This window comes from Cricetulus griseus, chromosome 6 (assembly GCF_003668045.3).
Source record: "Cricetulus griseus strain 17A/GY chromosome 6, alternate assembly CriGri-PICRH-1.0, whole genome shotgun sequence".
Taxonomy (NCBI): domain Eukaryota; kingdom Metazoa; phylum Chordata; class Mammalia; order Rodentia; family Cricetidae; genus Cricetulus; species Cricetulus griseus.
Window position 1 is genome coordinate 112,067,445 of NC_048599.1, and position 21,623 is coordinate 112,089,067.

The 21,623-nt window shown below is 35.2% G+C and overlaps 1 protein-coding gene across 2 annotated transcripts in view; it reads left to right on the forward strand.

The window, feature by feature from the left end:
* Positions 1-21,623, forward strand: part of Kcnh7 (potassium voltage-gated channel subfamily H member 7) — a 454,061-nt gene that overhangs the window by 323,886 nt on the left and 108,552 nt on the right. For both annotated transcript variants that reach the window (XM_035446851.1, XM_035446852.1), the window contains exons 4-6: positions 562-990; positions 5,625-5,645; positions 13,592-13,806. In XM_035446851.1, coding sequence (XP_035302742.1) covers positions 562-990; positions 5,625-5,645; positions 13,592-13,806 — 665 coding nt within the window. The remainder of the gene's footprint in view (positions 1-561; positions 991-5,624; positions 5,646-13,591; positions 13,807-21,623) is intronic.

Consider the following 21,623-nt stretch of genomic DNA (forward strand, 5'->3'; position numbering starts at 1 on the left):
ATACCTTTTCAAGACTACCATATGCATCAAGAAGCTTTTGCTATACAGCAAATCCCAAGCTGAACTTAGAACACTATTAAAGACAAAACTAAAAGCATATCAAGCCCACTTCAAACTCATGTCCTTCTCTAGTACTATCAATACTTTTACCACTCCTTATATACCTGATCATTCCTGTGTGTGTCCCTTGACATGAGACATTGGTTCTTTCTTTTGCTATATAAATTGTGGGTACTTACTGAATACACATTTTTAATCTATTGAATACTGAAGCATTTTGTCATGTAAGTAAGGTTTTCAATTCATTGAGGTGTTTTGTAATTGTCAAAAGCAAGATATATATTTACATAGGTAGATGTACTCCATATTCCTCTCAGAAAACTTTTTACCTTATTTCCCATTAAGGCAGAATTAATTAAATACACTTGGCTATTTAATAGTATTAGTAATATTAAAACAGCAGTTCTTTCATATGGTATTTAAATATGAGTTGTTTGTGTTTATTACTTTTAAAGTATATATTCATTGTGTGAGAATATTCTTTTCTGTCTTCCTTTGTAGGGAAACTCTTTGGTTTCAAATTTCCCGGGCTAAGAGTGCTAACATATAGAAAGCAGTCCTTGCCACAGGAAGACCCGGATGTGGTAGTTATTGATTCATCTAAACACAGTGATGACTCTGTGGCCATGAAACACTTTAAGTCTCCCACGAAAGAAAGTTGCAGTCCTTCTGAGGCAGATGATACGAAAGCCTTGATACAGCCTAGCCAGTGTTCTCCCTTAGTGAACATATCTGGACCTCTGGACCATTCCTCTCCCAAAAGGCAATGGGACCGCCTCTACCCTGACATGCTGCAGTCAAGTTCCCAACTGACGCACTCCAGATCCAGGGAAAGCCTCTGCAGCATACGGAGGGCATCCTCCGTTCACGATATAGAAGGCTTCAGTGTCCACCCCAAGAACATATTTAGAGATCGACACGCCAGTGAAGGTATGTAATTTTTTTTTAACATGGCAACATTTTTTAATTGGGTAATGGGAGTTTATTTTCACATTATTTCAAAATTGAACAGCAATCAGTTTCTTCAAAGAAGAAATGTGATTAAAAGCTATTAAAAACACCAATCTTGCATTAAGGATTTTTTTTTCTCATTTCCTCTTTGAACCCCAGTGAGTAATTTGGTTTCTTCTGGCTTCTTTATCAGTGTTTCTGAAATACTATAACCATTATCAGCCTGCTTCCTGGTGTGTTAATTAATTAATGCTTAATTTAAGATGTAATTAGGTGATGAATTCTATCATCTTAAGCATAATTAATTTTGTTGGGTTTAGCAGTTGGTCATACCCTGAAGAAAGAACAGTGTGCCCTCACAAGACTATGTTATTGTCCATCAGTAGTGGGAGATAGCTGAGAAGAAAAGAATAGGTTTGTGGAGAAACTCACTGAGCAACTTGGAAAGTAGAGTCAGAATTTATTTTCTCTCTAGCCTCTTGGCTCACATTCCTAAATTATCCAGAGTTAAAGGTGTTTCTGGTTTGAAAACCAGAAACAATCCATCTTTAGCATGATAATGGATAACTCTGTTTGAGTAGTTGGTATGCCTGAGGCAGTGTAAATGTTTGACACACATTTAAATCTCAAACCAACTCTCACTGGTTAGGAACTAGTTTTAAACTCCCTTTACAGGTAAATAAACAACTACCATGGGGCAAGGTACTGCCTCCCTGCAACAATTACCCTCCTACTACTCAGGAGACTTCACTAAGTCCAGGAAATCCAAGAGTCAGATGCTCAGACACACTTCTCCAACCCTTTCCCAGATCCTCATTCCTTCAAGTGGTTTTGCCACCTATGCTGTTGTCAGCTATCTTTTCAAAAATGTAAGACTGCTCATGAGGTTCTTTACTATGGCATCCTAACCATTATACCCAATGAACAAAGCTACTTTTTAAGACTCAGTTTTAGCTCCCTCCTTTGGAGACAGCTAACACTAAGATAATTTGCTAATTCACAAAACCATGCCATGCATTTTCCTCCTGTCGTACTTTGCTCTATCTTAGCTTAGCTGTTTGTTCCCTGTTCATACTATTACTAAGCTGCAGGCCCTGGTTTCCCCTTTCCCAAACCAGAGGAATCAAATAATTTCCTGAATGAAATGAAACCTGAGTTTTCAAAAATAATACATATTTTAGCACCGATTACATTCTGTAATTACCAACATATACAGACATAGTCATATATGCATGTATTATATGTACACACATGGAGAGATATGCAGATACAGATCGAGTATAGCCATAAGTGAAAACAAATAAGATGTTATGAGCCACCCTTGACCAGCACTTTAGTGCCTGTAGTTCTGCAGACTTAGCACCCAGTCCAGTATTCTACTTATGACAGTTACTCAATACCATTGCCTTGTCATTGAGAGGATTGTGTATAGGAGTCATTTTCCAATATCATAATCATGGAGATATGAGATCCTTCTGCAACATATACTTATTTAACCCAAAACCTTAGTATTGAATCATGGGGTGTCTTCCTAAAGAGCAGAGTGAAATAGAAAAGACAGAAGAGCTGAAAGAAAAATTGGTGGGGGCATGAGAAAAGAATTCAAAGTGAGATAAAAACCAGAAACTATCTCAGAATAGAAAGGCTAGTTTGGAAAAGACAAACTGGAGAAACTACATTACTAGAGCAATTAGTACATCTGCTTTAATCTAGCTCTGAGGAAACTCCAAGGAAAAATAAAATCAAAGACAATTCCCAAGCTAGATAACTATGCTCCAGACCACCTAGAAATGGTGGGTTCAATATTTTCTGACTGAATGAAACCGGTATAACTGGATGTTTGGACAATGAGTCCTGTGGATAAATTACAATAAATTCAGTAGTGTTTCAAATAAACAGCATATGCTTTAGTTTGTCTCTTATCAGTTAGTATATTCATTTTTAGCAAACATACTCTAGAGCTTTCTCATAGGAGACTGAGCTTATGATAATTACTTAGAAAATCAAACATCTTTGACTCACCACATCCTGCATGCTTCACCTGTGTTTCTAAGAAACAGCTCAGTATTACATATCAAGTTTTATAACTCATGTTTGTTGTTTTCCTCTCAGGTGGCCTTCAAATAGCACACAGTTACTAATACAATTATAGGAAAGGGTGATGATATTTTTTAGATTTCTCAGGACAGGATCTATCTATCTATCTATCTATCTATCTATCTATATATATATATATATATATATATATATATATATGCTTGACGATAAGATCATTATCAGTTTGCCTTCCCTCTTTGGGCTAGGAACTTTTCAGCAAAGTTTCACTCTCCTACCAATACCAAAATCAGTGTGTGCTGCAAACTGATAAACTCACAGGTCATTCAACCACAGTACTTCAACCATGAAATGATCTTTCCTGAAAATCACTGATGTCTTTAAAGAAACTACAATTCCTGGAGCCATATAATTATATATATTTGGGAAACTGAGCATAAGTAAAAATAGATGGAAACCTTCACAGCTGGTTTTAGTTATATGAAGCCTTGAAAATGATTACGATATAAAATCCTAAATGCACCAGAGTTGGACTTGAGATGTTCTCATTCCACACAGTAGCATGTTCTTACATACTCTATCTTTAGAGTACTGTAAATATTTTATAAACATATTAGTAGATGGTATTTTACAGAATCTTCTTATTTATGTCTATTGTAAAGTACCTTGGAATTTTCCTTCCTAAGGCACATATTACAGACAACTGTGAGTCTTTTTTGTGATTTGTTCCAAGTTAATATTGTGAAAATTTAGTAAAAATGTAGTATTATAAAAAGAAAGTAAAAAATCCACATAGAAAATATAAATTTCATCTAGTTTATTTTTATATTCAAAAGACATGAAATTAGTCTGCCATAATACTACAAAGGTGTCTAAACAGTATGCACTTCATATTGCTGGTACTATACATGGCACTGTTGATATGTGACTTCAGACTACTAAATATATAGGGCATTTTGTACTTTAACTTCAGAAAAAACCTAGCTAAAGATCAATCAATTAATTAAATAAAACCGCTGATGAGCATAGAATAAATAACAAAGAACTATCAACTCATTTCTGTCTCAAAGCTTCTCATTCTTCAGTGTCAAAGCTTCACTAATTCTATGCTAGCTTTGTTACCATTTGTCTTTATAGGATCTGGGCTTAGTGAGTGTGTGTGTGTGTGTGTGTGTGTGTGTGTGTGTGCGTTGTATGCACTTGCATGTGAGTGTGAGTATGTGTGTGTGTACTCAAATGTGAGTGTGCTTGCCTGTGTATGTGTGTGCATATGTGTATGTGCTTTACAGCAAGCATTATATTAGCAGTTTTCAGTAGTGTTTGGGATCAAACCCAGGGCTGCATAAATACTAAAAGTGCTCTCCTTCAAAGCTAAACTCCAGCCCCATCTGTATTTTTTTCTAACTACTTGCAAAGCAGTTACTACTTTGCTAATGACTATAGAATCCTCTGGTGAAATTATTTCTAAGTAAACTTAGAATTGACTGGTGGTCCTTTCAAAAAAATGATTTGTTAAAACAGAAGAGAAAGTTGCCACTGCTAGTCACATTTTATGGAGATAATATTGTCCAAGGCAATGTCTCCTCTAACAATTCCATCAACCATAGTATTGGAATTACTCTCAATATAAGCTTGGAAACAATTATGTTCAATCCCAAGATTTTGAATATGCATAGTGATAAGATAGATGGCAACAAATGTATCCATTTCTCAAATCCTGCATATTTATGAATGGTTTCTTATTTTAAGTGTGTGTATTTCAAAGCTGGTAACACATATTAATACATATTTTTAGTACCACGTAGGAAACATTTAGATTTCTACTCTCAAAATAAATCTGAAAACACTCTATGCCAAGATTTGAAAACACCCTGCTTTAATATGAACAAATTTATAAATATTCTAGGTTTTATGCTGAATAGCAAAAATGTAAAATTTTTTTTATACAATCAAGTGTTTAGTGATATGTTACAGTTATATTTGCCTAAGAAGGACTCATTAAACACTGGTATTTTTAAGATATGGTAAAGAACAGTTGATGGTAAAGGAGCAAATAATAAAAGTGTTTTAAATAATTCATATATTTAGTAATCCATTGTACTGGACATTTTTTCCATACTAATATGCTAAGGTTTAAGTACAAGGGAAAAATAACTTTAAGTGCAAAATATTGTGTGATTTTCCTTTGGTTAGTTACAAGCTACAGCTGAGGAAAAATCAAAATTGGCTTTTGATGAGGTTGTGTATTACCACAATTGCCAGCAACTGTGCAGAACTTTTCCCCAAATGCTGTAATTATAAAATCTGTTACTTACAATTTGTTTAAATTAAGTGATGTGAATATTTCACTTATTTCCAATGTTTATTATAGCTGATACTTTTACTTTGTGCACTTTGCCTAGCTAATGATTTATATTAACCTCAATCAAAATTACATTTTCCGTATATACATCCTGGTTTCTCTGATTGTTTCTACTAAGCTAGTTTGCTGTGCTTAATATAATTTTAGTCTTCTTTTTTATATTTCTCTCTCTTTTATCCTTATATGCTCAAAACAGACAATGGTCGCAATGTCAAAGGTAAAGTATAAACTCAGATTCACCATCTGATGCTTAAAGTGCCCTTTACTTGGCATGTTAACTTGCCTGCTGTATGCCCTGTTGATGCCACATCTCCATGCTGCCCTCAGCTAGTCCAGGTGCCTGGTGGAGACATCATGGCTTGATTTTGCTGGAGACATGATTACTTTCTCTGCTGTGCCATCAAAGTGATGATGAACACCTTTTTATCCTGAACAAAAGGATGTAAGATTGACGGTGAACACTTCATAAATATCTGGAAAGAAACAAGTATCAAGATGAATATATTCCAGTGTAAAAGAAGCACATAAGCTGTTTCAGGGACTTTGTTTTTTTTTTTTTTTCTTGAGTACAAGATTAAATAAAATGATCAAAGAGCTCTATGACAGCATCACTTCACTTGTTCCTCTTTTGTTTCCTTAAAACTAGTTTCACGTTCCTGGATGGCAGGGGGTATGGTTTTAAGCTTACTGTAGTAGTATACTGTTCTTGCATGAGAGTCATTTCCTACTTTTCCTCTATTATATTTCAATCATTTTCAATTTATTCTATATTATTCTAATCACTGGCATGGTTTATAGCTACCACAGGGTAATGTTTAATTGGGAGATATTCTGGATAAATTTGAATTTGGCTAACAATTTAAATCCAATTCTGTTTTGGCTATCACAGTAGATGCAAGGATCAAAACTTTTGGCTTGATCTTGTGCCTCCAATGCTGCTGTGGGTGTGTAAATGGTGACAGTGATCCATCTTGTGAATGTTTGTTGCATGAACATGTCTCCACCAGTAACCATCATTCCTCAGACCTTACTGTCTTGGCCTCTTCTTTACATCACTGGTACTCAGACCACTGTGCAGTTTTGTGTATTGACTTCTTAATTGCTTCCCTAATTAATTCAGAATTGCTGTTGCTGATAAATGAGAGAAGTACTAGAGACTATAGATGTTATGTGATCAGAATCCAGGGATAATTTGTAGATGAACAAAATCAGGAGAATGGTTCCTTTGCCTTTCCTATCATTTTGTAAGCACTTTAAGAAAGGTCTGCAGGAGACCCCCTATAGTGAGATAGGGTTTTATCCACATGGTTATTCCATACTTGGTCTGTCCATTGTGACTCTTAAAAGGGAGAAAACTAATTCTAGTTGTGGGGGGAGGTTTTACTTGACAATTCAGAATGAATCCTCAGAGCAAATATAAAGATCTGCTGCCTACTGGTCCTTGGAAATACTAATGCTTATGATGAATAAATGAGTAGACATTCATTTTCTAGTGAGTTTTTTAAATCAAAATGAGAAATGAATCTAGTTTGTTTGAAGTAGGGAGAAATAAGACTGGCTTATCCCCTAAACTAGTGGTCCAGTGATGAGGACATAATTCAGGGGTAGAACACCTGTATGTGTGAACCCTAATCAGATCCTTAGCACCCAAAGATAGAGAGGAGAGAAAGGAAGAAAGAGAGGAAGGAAGAGTCTACCACCAATTCATCTATTTGTCAAAAATAAAGTCATTTTATTTTAATTTCATTAACTATTCCACTAAACCAAACTTTAACCTTATTCCTTCTATTTCATAATAGAAATCCCAGTTGCCAGGTTGAAGCTTGTTTTTGTTTTATGTGTGTGCATATATTTCAAATGCACATCAGTTTTTCAATTGCCATTTTCATAAAACTACAAATAGATACAGGATGATCCATCAAGTGTGCTGGTAAAATAAATCAATACTGACTCTAAGTCATAATAAATAAGATAGTAAATAAAAGAAAATACATTTCTACACTGCTTTGAATACATAATGTATCATTACAATTCAGGATCAACCACTTTGACCAAAACTCACTTCCCTACAAAACAGCATAAATAACCTGGTAATACATACAAAGGATTTGCAGGATTGCCTGAGTGATTCCCTTAAAGCTCATGTGCTGCCTAATTCCTTTGCACAAGGAGTACAACCGTCTTTATTTTCAGAAAAGGCCATCTGTGAGCTATCTTGGGAAGTCTGTTTTAGTTCCCATTCCACAGAGAACCAGCATTAGCTTAAATCCTTCCTCCTTCCATCTGTCCACAGTGGACAGGGATATATTCTCTGACTTTAAGAACTCTAAGCATAAAATCACACCAACAGAAGACAGTAAACTAGCAGTCAGCCTTTTCTCCCAACACTAAATAATTTCCACCCAACTTTTTTTTTTCAGATCAATTCTGTTTCCCTTCAATAACTTTCTTTAGCACTCTGACACCTTAAACTACAGTTACTTGTCATTTTTAGAAACTGTAACCCCTATGTGAGAAGGAGGAAAGCTACTTCTAACAAATGGCATCACCTGTGTAGATAATATAATTTGAGGCAATATTTCTAGAATAATAAGAATGTGAGGGTTTCTAATGTTAATTCAGTCACTCACAAATCACCTCACATCAAGTGGTTTGTTCATGTGTTCTGCATTCTAAATCATATACAACATTTACTCCTCTCATCCTATTTAATAAGACCATGATTAAGTTGTGCCCCTATATTGTTTCCTAAGACCTAGGATTTCTATTTCATGTTTAGCACTTTCCAATTAGTGCATGACACTATCATGAATCAGAAATCAAACTGCTCTTAAGATTGTTAAGAGTAACCACATCCACTGAAGCCAGGAAACCTATCAGTCACACACACACACACACACACACACACACACACACACACACACACACACACAGAGTGGGTGGGGGGGAGATCTGACAGAACTTGTTTCTACTAAGTCGTATTGGCCTTTACCCAGGCACCTATGATCTTACCAGGATTTACAAATTGATTCTTAGTGGTGACAATTTGTCTGGCAAATTATATGTCACACAGTGGAATAGAATTTATAGATACTGAATCCAAATAACTTGAGGAGTGTGTTTTATGACTTTTTCTGAGTGCTACAACACTTTCTGGCTGATGCTTATTCATGGGGTTCCTTGGCAAAGCTTCCTTGCTAATGCTACATTGGCATTTTCACTAATGTTAATATGCACTAGTAATGTGCTTCATTACATTTAACAAAATAAACTCAATATCCTAAGAGATACTGTACATGTCCAACAAGATAGCAAAGAAAAGGTCCTTGCTGCCAGAAAGTGCAAGCCTGACAACATGAGTTTGATCCCAACAAACCATGTAAACTGTGTAAAGAGAGAACCAATTCCATGAAATCGTTCTATGATGTCCATATGCATATTCCTTGACATTTGTTCCCATAAATACAAATATCACACACACACACACACACACACACACACACACACACACACACACCACTGACAACAATAATAAATAAAGCATTTTCTTATTTCTGATGAACTTAGTTTCATCATATACAATTTAAGTATTCTTAAAATCTAAAATTTTTCTTAGTTATTGCTGAATCTCTATGCATAGTTGGAAAACATAGCTTATTTTATAATTTCATCAGGTGTTTGTACTAAACTTTACCCAGTTGTGGCTATAGTCTAACTAGTTACCCACTTTCTGTTTTCTAATCACACACTGGCATACTCACATTGTTATCCCTCTCGAAACTGTCCCTCAAAGAACGTCAGTCTCCCGGTCCACTTCTGAGTCTTACATTCCCTTCAACTGAATCTATCATGTCCCTTTATTTCTGCCTGCTCTTTCTCTTTAAATCCATTTACTTTTTTTTTCAGGCTAATCTCCTTTCTTTCATTAGAATCCCAAATCCCATCTGTTCATGATCATTGTCAGTGAGGCTGCCTATCAACTCTAAGTCCTCAGCCATGGCCTCTCTGAATGTAGAACTAGGAGGTAGGACATCTTGTACTTTGATTTCTGGTCTTTGACTCATACCCCCTTGGCCTCATATTCTGTCAACTCAGTTTAAAACTGGTGAAAAACATTACTGGTGAAGAACATTACAAAGCCTGCCTTAAAGGAATTTATCCCATTGGAATTTATATAGACTTCAGAGACATCTGTAAGGACTATAGTTTGCAGAATCCAAAAGGCTTCTATGTGTAAATACTTGATTCAAAGTCAAGAGAAAGAACTCTTTTTTTGTTATACAGGAAAAACAGGTTGAGATACCTTATCTTAGTGACATTACATAAATTATTTTAAATATACTGTTATGCTGAAATTAATTAAATATATTCATTCAAAAGAAAGTCTTCATTAACTCCTTCAGACTAAATGTCTAAAACAAATTGAATGAAATGACTATGTGGGAGATATTTTTTTCCACATTAACTAGAGATGCTAAAATAAGGACTGTAAGGATGTTACAGATTCAGAGGTACATCTGAGTAAGACATTTTATCAAAGAGTTTCTCAGCTTTACCTTAAATAATCCTTTCCTCAGCAAGTATTTTGTTTTACTCATTTGACTTTCCTGCAATGGAATTGAGAGACAGTTAAACATTCTAAAAAAATAGCATGATCCTCTAACTTTAATATGAAGGTCTCATGAAGGCAAGGCAGTTTATAATCAGATAATATGCATATTATTATGCTAGTGTTTAAATATAAATATACTGAGAACATATAATCACATTAGAAAAACTTGTCTTTCAAGAAACTAAGGACATGACTGAACACTCCATGTAAAAATAGTAAAGTGGGAGAGCAGTCATACTCAATGATAATAAATGGGGATTTACCAAATTTCTAGATGTGTGTCAAATACTCAGAATAATAATAAACCAAGAAAACATGGAAGGGAAATTAGGAAGTATGATATTCTCATAAGTCCTTCCCTTTAAGCATTCTTTCATAGTACTTCCCTATATGATAAAATGTGATAACTGATTTGCCCAGAAGACAGACACATTACCAAATGTTAAGGTATCTTCACATTGAAAAACTTGCTTGCAAACCACATGCTTTGTTAAGAATGAATGGTGCTGGGGAGATGAATTATCAGGTAAAAACTCTTACTACTCAGAAGTGCTGATGGGAGTTTGATTCCCTCACATTAGAAGAAGAAACCTCACAGTTGTCCTATGGCCTCTACATGTGCTCACTAGTAATCGTAACACACACACACACACACACACACACACACACACACACACACACAGAGAGAGAGAGAGAGAGAGACAGACAGAGAGAGACAGAGACAGACAGAGAGAGACAGAGACAGAGACAGAGACAGAGACAGAGACACAGAGAGACAGAGAGAGAGAGAGACAGAGACAGAGACAGAGACAGAGAGACAGAGACACAGAGACAGAGACAGAGAGACAGAGATAGAGAGACAGAGAGACTGAGAGACAGAGAGACAGAGAGAGAGTTAATTAGAAAGGGATAATGATGTAAAATATTTTAAAGGCATATTTATACTTCAGAGTAACTCCAGTAGCTACTTGGAAAGTTATTATTTGCTTTCAGTTATCAAAAAAGTCTCAAATCCCTTATTTCACATTCTTATCATGTCAGATGTATCGTGTCACTAGAATTCTAAGATTTTGTATTGACCACTTAAATGCTACAAAATTGAAATTCTAGATAACATAATGTTCCAAAATAATGAATACTCTACCACAACTATATGAGGACATTAAAGCAGTATATGATCTGCCATGTTCATGACAGGTGTAGCTCTAGAAATTTAATATTACAGCAACCCTATAAAGTATATTATGCTGCTTTACTGGGGACACATTAGAGATTCAGATCATTTCAAGCATTTTTACTATATGAATATGCCTTGAAATACGTGCAACAGGTTGTCAAAGTGAGAATAAGAACTGTGGTATTCAAAATTTTCCATCATTATGACAACCCAAAGGCACCCTGACAAATGTCCCTTGGGGGTAATATTTCAGAACCTGTGGCCATAGCTATAGCTAATTCTATGGACTGATTAGAAATAGTCATAGGGGCAATAAAACTATACTAACATATTTTGCCTGTCTATTAACATCCCAGATCATCTGTGTAGACAATTTCCAACAGAAATACAATATAAAGAAGGGTGGTCTTGACATAAATTCAAAAGGTAGACTAGAATGATTCTAATATAGCTTCACTATATGCCTGAATGTTACCACCTATGTATCTTACTCATATCCCTAGGTTTGGATGAATTATCCAGGGAAAGAAAACATAGAATTTCAGTGAGGAGGAAGATATTAGTGTCCAAGAAGTTCAAAGTCCTAGCATGTGTTACAAATTTTAACAAATGTGCCTAAAATTGAGGCAAAGAATATACAAAACAGGAAAACCCCATCTGAAATACATTTTTATTATGCTTTTTAACTTTTTAAAAACTTCGGGCACCAGGGCTGGAGCACTAATTGGAGACACCAGAGGATGGTGGTGGTAGAGCTCATATTAGACAACAATATGAGCAGAAGCAACTATGTAGCCCTGTCTGCACTGAACTCATTATACAGACCAGACTGTCCTCCAACTCAGAGAGATCCACCTGCCTCTGCCACCCAAGTGCTGGGACTAAAGTAGTGCACCATTACACACATATTTTTTATTATATTTTTTTAAAAAGAGTATAATAACATATTTTACTTCCCTATCCTACAACCACCACTTTTCTATGAGTCAAGTTTTAATTTTATGACTCTTGTAACACTTGATCAGGTATTTCAGTCCAGGTATAATATAGTGGGCACCAAGGAATGTCTGCCCTGCCCAGGAGAGGATAAAACCCTAGGATCACTTCTTTCTATCCCTTGATAACCCTGAGACCTGATTACTTCAGGTACCAATTGGAGACACCCAAGACCTGATTGCTAGAACACCAACCAATTGGAGGCACCCGAGGATGGTGGTGTTAGAGCAAGATCAGATAACAACGTGGGCAGGAGCAACTAAAAGGGAGTCTTACACACACACACACACACACACACACACACACACACACACACACACACATTCTTAGTAAAAAATATACTGTGTAACACTCCTGCTCTCAGGAATTTTAAGCAGTTCTTCATGACAACAAGTTTTAAGAGCCATCATGGAGTATGTAATGAATGCATCACATAAAAACTCCAGACCATTTTTTGACATCATGAATAGCAGATAATAGATTCGTCCCTAAAGAAGATGGTATTGCTCAGGCTCCTCATCTTCACTAAGGGAACCGAGGAGTTTGGCCTCTTCCCAGTTGTGTTTGTAAGAACAGAATGTTTGGGAGCTTCCAACCTAGACATGATCTGTTTCCTGACTATGGTTATGTCTACTTTAAGTTGTGTTTGCCATAGCAACAACTTTGTGGAGTTTGGTTAAAGGATTTTTCTTTTCTTTTTTTAATGGAACTGAAAATAACACAAAAACAAAGACTTCAAGATCCCAAAAAGAATCCTGAAGATTTCAACCGAATGAGAGAAGATGAGTGCACAAACACACATACACACAAACACAAACAAAACACTTGGTCATCTTCAACTTCATCTACTCATGAATCTTATAGAAACTCCATGGATCATCTCATATAGGCAGTAGAAGACATAAAGAAAACAACTGGTTTGTCACTCCTCAGTGACATGTTGAAGAGAGTAACTCAAATAAGAGCTGTGTAAACAAAATATTCATAAATTTCAAGACCAACATGATTTTAACTTGGCCAGCACTTCCCTAGGTTAACCCCAGAATAGGAAACAAAGTCTATGGAGAACATGTAAGATAGAATCCAGCCAGTAGCAGGGCATGAGTGGTTTTTTGTTTGTTTTGTTTTTCTTTTTCCCAGCCTTTAATAAAAGAAGCCAGTTCATAGCAGAAGTTGACATTTGCACTTCTAGTACCAAAATTTTCTCTTTGATTCTCATATGTCCTTCTTTGTGGCAAAAGATGTTCACAAATAAACTGACTGCACTTAGTCACGGGAATCACACCAGTCATGGATCATTAGCCAGGCATTAAAGACCATCTTCTTTTTTTCCTATTTCTTCTGATACTATTTTACAAATACTTTCCATTTTTTCTAGGGCCTTTTAATCATATCAAGTCAAGTCTGCTGGGGTCCACGTCGGATTCAAACCTCAACAAATACAGCACCATCAACAAGATTCCTCAGCTCACTCTGAACTTTTCAGATGTCAAAACTGAAAAAAAGAATACATCTCCTCCTTCTTCAGATAAAACTATTATTGCACCCAAGGTCAAAGAACGAACACACAATGTGACAGAGAAAGTAACCCAGGTAGGACATGACTTTACTATTCAAAAGCTATAGGGGCTATTTTCTGGACCATAGTGAATGATTTCTCTATAATGAATAGTGGTGAGACATTTATCTCCATATCTCGAGATATCAAAAAACTCCTAAGGAAACATTAACAAAGCTAGCTACAATGATTTTTCTGTTACCATATTGAGTAAAACTGAACTAACTTGATATTGTTTATTTCTCAGAGGTAATTACCCTGTTATTTATCATGCTTGGACATTTATTGACTTGCTGCCAACCCTGACATTATAAAGTGTTTTTAAAGAAACTTAATGGATGTGTGTATTAGAACTTTAGTTCTAATTGAGATTTACTCCTGTGACCTCTCCTTTTGCACTTACTCAACTAAATTGAGCCATATGCAAGCTGGTAGAAAGGAGAGCTGTCCAAGGTGATAAAATATTAGAGTGAAACAATGCATATCACAGCAACAGTATCTTATCGTTTTTCAAATAAATATTGCCAACTGAATTACAATAAACAGATACTGTCCAAAAGTCTTGGCTCAAAGAATAGATAAATATGATTTGTACTTTTTATGTCAAAATAACCACCTAAGCAGTCCCTAGCTTTTGCTTAGAGTGCATTTACCATATTAGGGATTCATGGCTCTAAAATATGTCCAGTAAGCAATTATTCTACCACAATTTAGTTAGTATATTTACCAGCAAGTCTTTGTATAAACAGCCCGCAATAAACAAGGTAAATTTGACCTCAAACCCTAATCTAAGAACTGGGAAATTTAAATTAATAAAGACTTTTTTTCTGAATTGTAATTACCACAGGTAGTACTGTATTGCTATTTACACAAAACCTCTTCTATAAGATGAGAAGGTATGGCAGCACTAGGCATCTATTTTGGTTAGAAGAGACCAACCTAAACTAGTTGGAGAAGATAAAATATGTGTGTCATTAGTGGGAGCAACCCTGGAATGTACTTTCCTATTTGTATGGTAATAAGGCATACTACTATTGGTCTTTCATTCTTAACCAGCACAAGTAAAGTCAATAAAATAAAGTTAAATAAATATTGTATTATTACTCATATTGTATTGGCATCATCTTGATAGCTTTGAATTTTACTTACAACTTCTATCTTTATCTTAAAAATTCCTTTTTAAATAGTAACTAATATGTAGCTATATAGAAATTTAAAAACTTAAAGAGATGGAAGCAATGTTAGCAAAATTATGTACATGGCTATGCAAGTGGAATGTGTGAGTGAAGTTTAAAGCACAGCAAGCATGGTGGGCACTGGCCAAGAACTGTATTGTGGGACTTCCCAAACATATTTCTAGCCCACTGTGGTCATGTAGGAATGTTTGACCAATGAATGTACTCAGATCTCCTCATTGCAAAATAAGAATGGAACTTAATAATTTAAGAAATCTTTACTTCTGATTGTTCAAAAATTAATTTGAAGGCTACCATTGCATTCTTTCTTAGGCAAACAAAACAAATTAATACTTTGAGCATCCAAGGTATTGTGTTATTTTGCCACAAGGACCCTTATTCTACCACACCTATCCAGACTGCTGTTCAAGGAAAGAGTCAGACCAACATGGATCAAAGGTGTCACCTTCTTTAGGAATATTATATTTTTCATCCTACTGTAATTAAGATATATGTAGGGGTGTGTGTGGGGGTGTTTGTATATATGTGTGTGTGTATGTGAATCTGTCAATAAAATGCTTGTTAATAAAGAATCTGGGAACACAGTTTGTGGAGAACATAATTGTACTTTAAGGCAAGATTCATCAGAGAAGAAAGTAAGACTCAGATGGGACACTGAAGCTGGATCTCAAAATCTGTGGATCAAACTAGGCAGTGCATGACATTTAAAGTTAGAAGTCAGAATCAAACAAGCTTGAGTTAACTCCTGCCTTTTATTGTATGACATGGAATTAAGTAGAATTGCTTGTGTGAGAAGAAGGCAAGGAAGGTTAAGTGTTGGCAAAACTTCTCAGAGTTGGTTAGGTGAGATGGTGCATGTCTTTAATCCCAGCAACAGTAAACAGAGGCAGATAGATCTCTATGAGTTTTGGACCAGCCAGGGCATCAGAGTGAGAGCCTGTCTAAAACAAGCAAACAAAATTCAGACATGATATATGACAATTATATATGGAAAGTGTTCTTCCTGGTGTTACATACATAATGAGGAATGTGTTCACTCTGATTGATGTTTGTTTGGTGTTTTATGGCTCTCCTTTTCTCTGTATGTGAAGGGTCCCTTTAGGCACATCCTTAGGCCTTCTAGAACAGAGGTAGAGTGGACATTCTTAAGGGTCTGTGGCAGGAAAGAAGGGAAGGCTGCAAAGTAGGGGCGAAGGAACAAAGGAAAAAGTTAGCAAGGGAAGGGGGGAAGGTTTTCCACATAGGAAAACCAGCAAGGATACAGTTACTGAAGCACAAAAGTCCAATATGTCTTCTGAGAACAAATATATTCCAAAACTTTGGAAATTTCCCTTCTAGCTAAGTCTTTACTAGGCTTTTTAAATAGGTGAATTGGTAAAGTTCCATCAATAACAGATTCCATCAAAAACTCCACAATATTTTAAGATATCATACCTCATCTTTAAAATCCCGGTGGCTTATGTATTTAGTTCCATAATGTTTATAATATTGGTTTCAACATTACAGTATCTTTTATACCACTGTTGTTGGGTTTATTTTAATGTTTGTAGATGTCACTTTTTTATTAAAGACTAATTGTACACTGGTGATCTGGTTCATCCTCCTGCACAAGCAAGACAACTTGAATTTGATCTTCAAAATGCACATAAAGTGAAGGAGAGAACCAACTCCATGAAGTTGTCCTCTGAGCGCCATGTGTGTGTGTGTGTCCACATTGCTGTGGCATGTATGTGTGTGTCCACCCCTGTACATATCATACATTCATACAATAATAATAAATAAGTAAATTAAGAATATTTTATTTATTTATCAAATTTCATGAAGGTATATACCTTGACTATATCCATCCCTGCTCCCCCTCTCTAATTCTTCTGGGACCCTCCCAATGCCTCCAAGCAAGGCTCATGTCCTCTTATTTTATTGTTAAATGTTGTTGTTGTTGTTGTTATATATGTTTTGTAATATGAATTTCCAGTGAGTGGAACTTACCCTGGAAATAAGGACACAAAGTGCAAACAACCCAGATTGGGAATAGCTCTACACTGGTACTTAATAACAAATTTTTATTGTCTGCATACCAAAACAAACAAGGCAAAAGTCAAATACAAAACAAATACCCTACCAATGTAAAGCCTAATACTGCATTAAAGTACTCTGAGACTATCCTATGACTATGACTATCCTAGTGTTTGGGAAGTTTCCCAACCTTAGCTGTCTTTGAATTTACATATTCATTAGATGCAACATCCTTTGTTCCCCAGTCTCTAAAAATAACTTGGTAATGACCTAAAACTTTCTCCTCAGTTAATGGAGAGTCTGTGTCAGAAGATTTATCAATATATAAGTTTTGGGTAATCGGTCATATTTTCTTATCAAATCTTCTGCATCAATAGATTTGCAAAAGGTGCTTTCTTTAAAGAAGCAGAGCTTTTGTCCACAATTAACCCAACAGTGAATTTTAAACATTTTTAGCATACCAACAATAAAGCAGGCCATCACCAGAATGAGGCATAACTGAAAAAATCAATAGCTGCTTTTATTTTGAGTTCCAATCTCTTGTACAGATTAAATTAGAATTAGCCAACTAGCTGTTTTTCTTTCCATCTAGATGCCTTTCTCTGTAGCACAGTATATTGATAGTCACTCAATTATCTATTCTTTCATGCAGTTGTTTATTCATTCAACAAGAATTTACTGAGAGAATACACAGTATAATATCCTGGAAATTTATGCTTAAAGGAAATGTCTTTTACCTTGGAGAGATGAAGGAAATAGACAAGCAGATTACATAGGTATTTCATGGCAGTTTGAAAAGTTATACTACAGACAAGATACACAGGGTTCCAGGAAAGGAAACATTACCTGTGTTGGAGCCAAGGGACGATAGTTAGGTAATGTAGCATTTTAGAGTAGTTATGAAGCTTGAGAATTTTCCAGTGTTTTATAATAAGAATCTTGAATGTGCAACATGTAAGGAGGACACTACAGGATGAAGAACGATTGCAATGTCATCGTGTCTCTCATGATGTATGACACTGCTAGGAAGAAAATGGCAGACTGCACTCATGCTGTCAGTTGGCCAGGTTTTCTTCGACTTGACTTTGCTTATCACCTAAGGAAAGAGAGTTCCTCAGATGCCCCTGATCCTCTTAGTGCTCACAAGTAGTGAATTAGTGGTAAATGGCTTCTATCTTCCAGCATACATACGATTCCCAGAGAAAAAGGACCCTGGTCAGATCAAGTAATAAAAGTGTAGTTCTTTGATGAAACAACCCAAGAAAATGTAGTGGAGCATAAGAAACTCTGAAGAAAACCCAAACATCAATGGCTCATTACAAGGATGAAGATAAGCATTCACATTAACAGTAATATTGATACTGAAGTGGACATAAAACACAAGTATGTTAAATGCTGGGCAAATTCTAGAACACAGAAATATAAAACCCACAATCAATGGTTTAATACTAAAATATAAAATAGAATTCCATAAAGGATAATGCCTAGTATGACAACAGAGGGTACTATGAACTAGATGGAGAAACACAGCATAACAGTATAGAATGATTCCATTAACAAGAGCAAATGTGTTAAATGCTAGTGTATCACTATTGGGACTAAAGGGAGTCTCTATTTCCCTTCAACTCAAAATTGGTTAAATTGTATTTATTTTTAGGAAGAATTTCTGACAAATTTAATGGAAATCCACATAGACATTATCAGAGAATATGATACAAGATGCTGCCTAAATGAATGAGAACATGTTCATCTTGTAAACAGATGAAATTTATTATTAATCCACAAGATTTTTCCTATATATTCACTGAGAGAAGTGTTCAAGAAATTAGATTAACTAACTCAAAGAAAATCTTAGGCCACAATAAAGAAGTTCATCAATGTTTAAAAGTCCATATATTTGACAGGTGCATGCCTTTAATTCCAGCACTGAGGAGACAGAGGCAGGCAGGGCTCTGTGAGTCCCAGGCCAGCCTGTTCTACATAGTAATTTATAGGAGAGCTGGTGGATCTATGTGAATTTGAGGTTAGTCTGATCTACATAATGATTGCAGGACAGCCAGGGCTATGTAAAGAGAACCTATCTCAAAACAATAACAACAAACCACAAAGTCCATATAATATTTAAATCATCTATGTAAATTTTTAGCCAATGTAGGTTTCTAATGTTCAACACTCATTGTAAGTATGTTATTGGCATGAAAATAGAATTATGGTAAACTTAATAAGAGCTGACAGTGATCAACTGTTTACTCTTTAAGAGATTCTGTGATAAATTGTTTATGGCTGACCAAGTTTAATTTACATGATAACTAATTGGCAGTATTATTATACCCATTCTTTTCCAACCAACACTGCCTGACTCCACACATGAGTGCCTCAGTTTCTAAACTACACTCCATGAGTCTACCATTTCCCCATTTGCATGCTGAATCTGCTCAGAAGTCATCACAGCATCTGCATATGCCTGAAATATGTTTTTATGGTTGAATGTCATACTCAGAAAAATATAAAGTATTCAGAGAAGTGAGGCTACAGAAATAGGAACTGAACAGGGTGTTCTCTCTCTTAGTCTTGAACACACTTTGAAAAAGAAGCTTCATTCCCATCATCACGTATTGAAGTGCATGTCCATCTATTTATTCTAGGTTTAGAAGAGGACTATGGGATTTAGGGTTTCACTTGTATGCTACAAGTTACCAAAAAAGTGAAATGACAGTGATGTTACTAACACAAATAAGAGCTCAAAGCAGATAGCATTTTACTTTTTATTGAAATTTGTACAATGCAAGTTTGTTCATAATTTCTTCACTGTCAACAAACGGCTTCAAAGCAACTATTTATACCAGTATGGTTTATAGTAGAGAGATTTTAATGCAAAAGTAACATTGACTTTATACTATTAGCCAATATTTAAACTTATCATCTTGTGATTAACCATATAACATTTCTTGACACATTTGGCATATTCCCTCAAATAACATAAATACTAAACTTTCATCAATGATAGAATTTTTTTAAAACCTTCCACACAAAACTACACATTAAAAGTGATTTTATGTGGAGCATTATTTCTCAATAATGCTTTTAAGTTAAAATTGCACTTAATCAGAGATTCTAATTTCTAATATTATTTTAACAAATGATACTTCAATTTTGAAATTTCAAAATAAAAGATTCACAATACTTCTGCCACATGAATAATGTGTTTTTCTAAACTTCATTTTGTAAATAAACTGATTTAAACACTTGCAAGCTTCAATAGAACTGAACACATCATCTTGAATGCCAGAAATAGCAATAATCAAAATGTTATAGATTAAATTTGAAATGCAACACAGGAGAAAAATTGCTCTGAATACTACCAATTGATATGACATTTGTTTTGCATCCATTATCTTTCTGTTATTTATATAATACTATCAAATTTAGTTAAACAAGACAGAAATCCCCATCCAAACTTTTCTCCATATTCTGGGAATGGTTTATATACTACTTGTATAAATGCAAATTGAGATGAAAACAGTATATCTGGACTTGGCAAAAAAAACATAGAGCACACTGTCTATAGGTTCAGCCCTGCAAGTGCTGAGCTGTAAGCCAGTGTCAGGTGCTAAGCAATGCTTTGATTTTGCCTTTGAGTTAATACAAAGCTTTGAGACTGAAGATACTAGATTATGACTTCAAGATTTTTCTCATATAGTTGATATATTCTACGGTATAAACAATGAAGATGAATGGGGCAAAAGTAACTAAGCATTTTATTAACAATTATCTTCTGTAAGTAAATACTGTACTACACATTTAGTAAATATAAATAAAGCTGTTTTTAAATATGAAAAAATTCAAAATCAAGAAATTAATTTTGTCTATTTTCACTAAATCATATATATATATGTATATATATATATGCCTAAGTATAGATGTGTGTATATGTATGTATATTACATATGCCCATTATCACATATAGTCTTCATTTTCATAAAAGTACTTTATTTATCTCAATAATCATACTTCAGCATAGTTTTGATGATGAAGGAATAAACCCTAGAAGCCACTGAATGACAGCCACAGCTTTTGGTGAAAGATTTATACGTAACTGCTTAAAAGCAACCACCTGTTTGCTTTTATATATTCACAGATTATAAAGGAAAAAAGAAAAAAAAATGCAATCTCCTTTAGAAGCTGGGTCAGCCTAAGATATATATGGATATATATATCCCCATGAGTGGTCAGGAGAAGACAGGTAAAAATAATTTAGCTTAGGGTTCATAGCAATAGCCTGGTTACCATAGCAACTGAGGCACAGAAAAATGTGGATCTATTGCCAAGATGGCTCAGTTTTTTTCCATCCCAATCCACCCTCCAGTTAGCTTGAGCTTTGAAATAAAAATCAGGACATGAAACAGACAGGAAATGCAGAAGCAAAGTTCTTTGATCATTTGCCCTTATAACCTAGGGTTTATGACCAGCACAGTTCAAAGGGAATTACCTAATGATAGCAGGAGAATGGGCAGCAATAGTTGGTTTTTAACATTTCATGGGATTAGAATTAAGCTAAAAATTATTATCAGGTAGACAGTGTATTTTCACGTAAATCATCCAAGGCCTTGAAATATTGTGGCTATGGACTATTCCTTGAG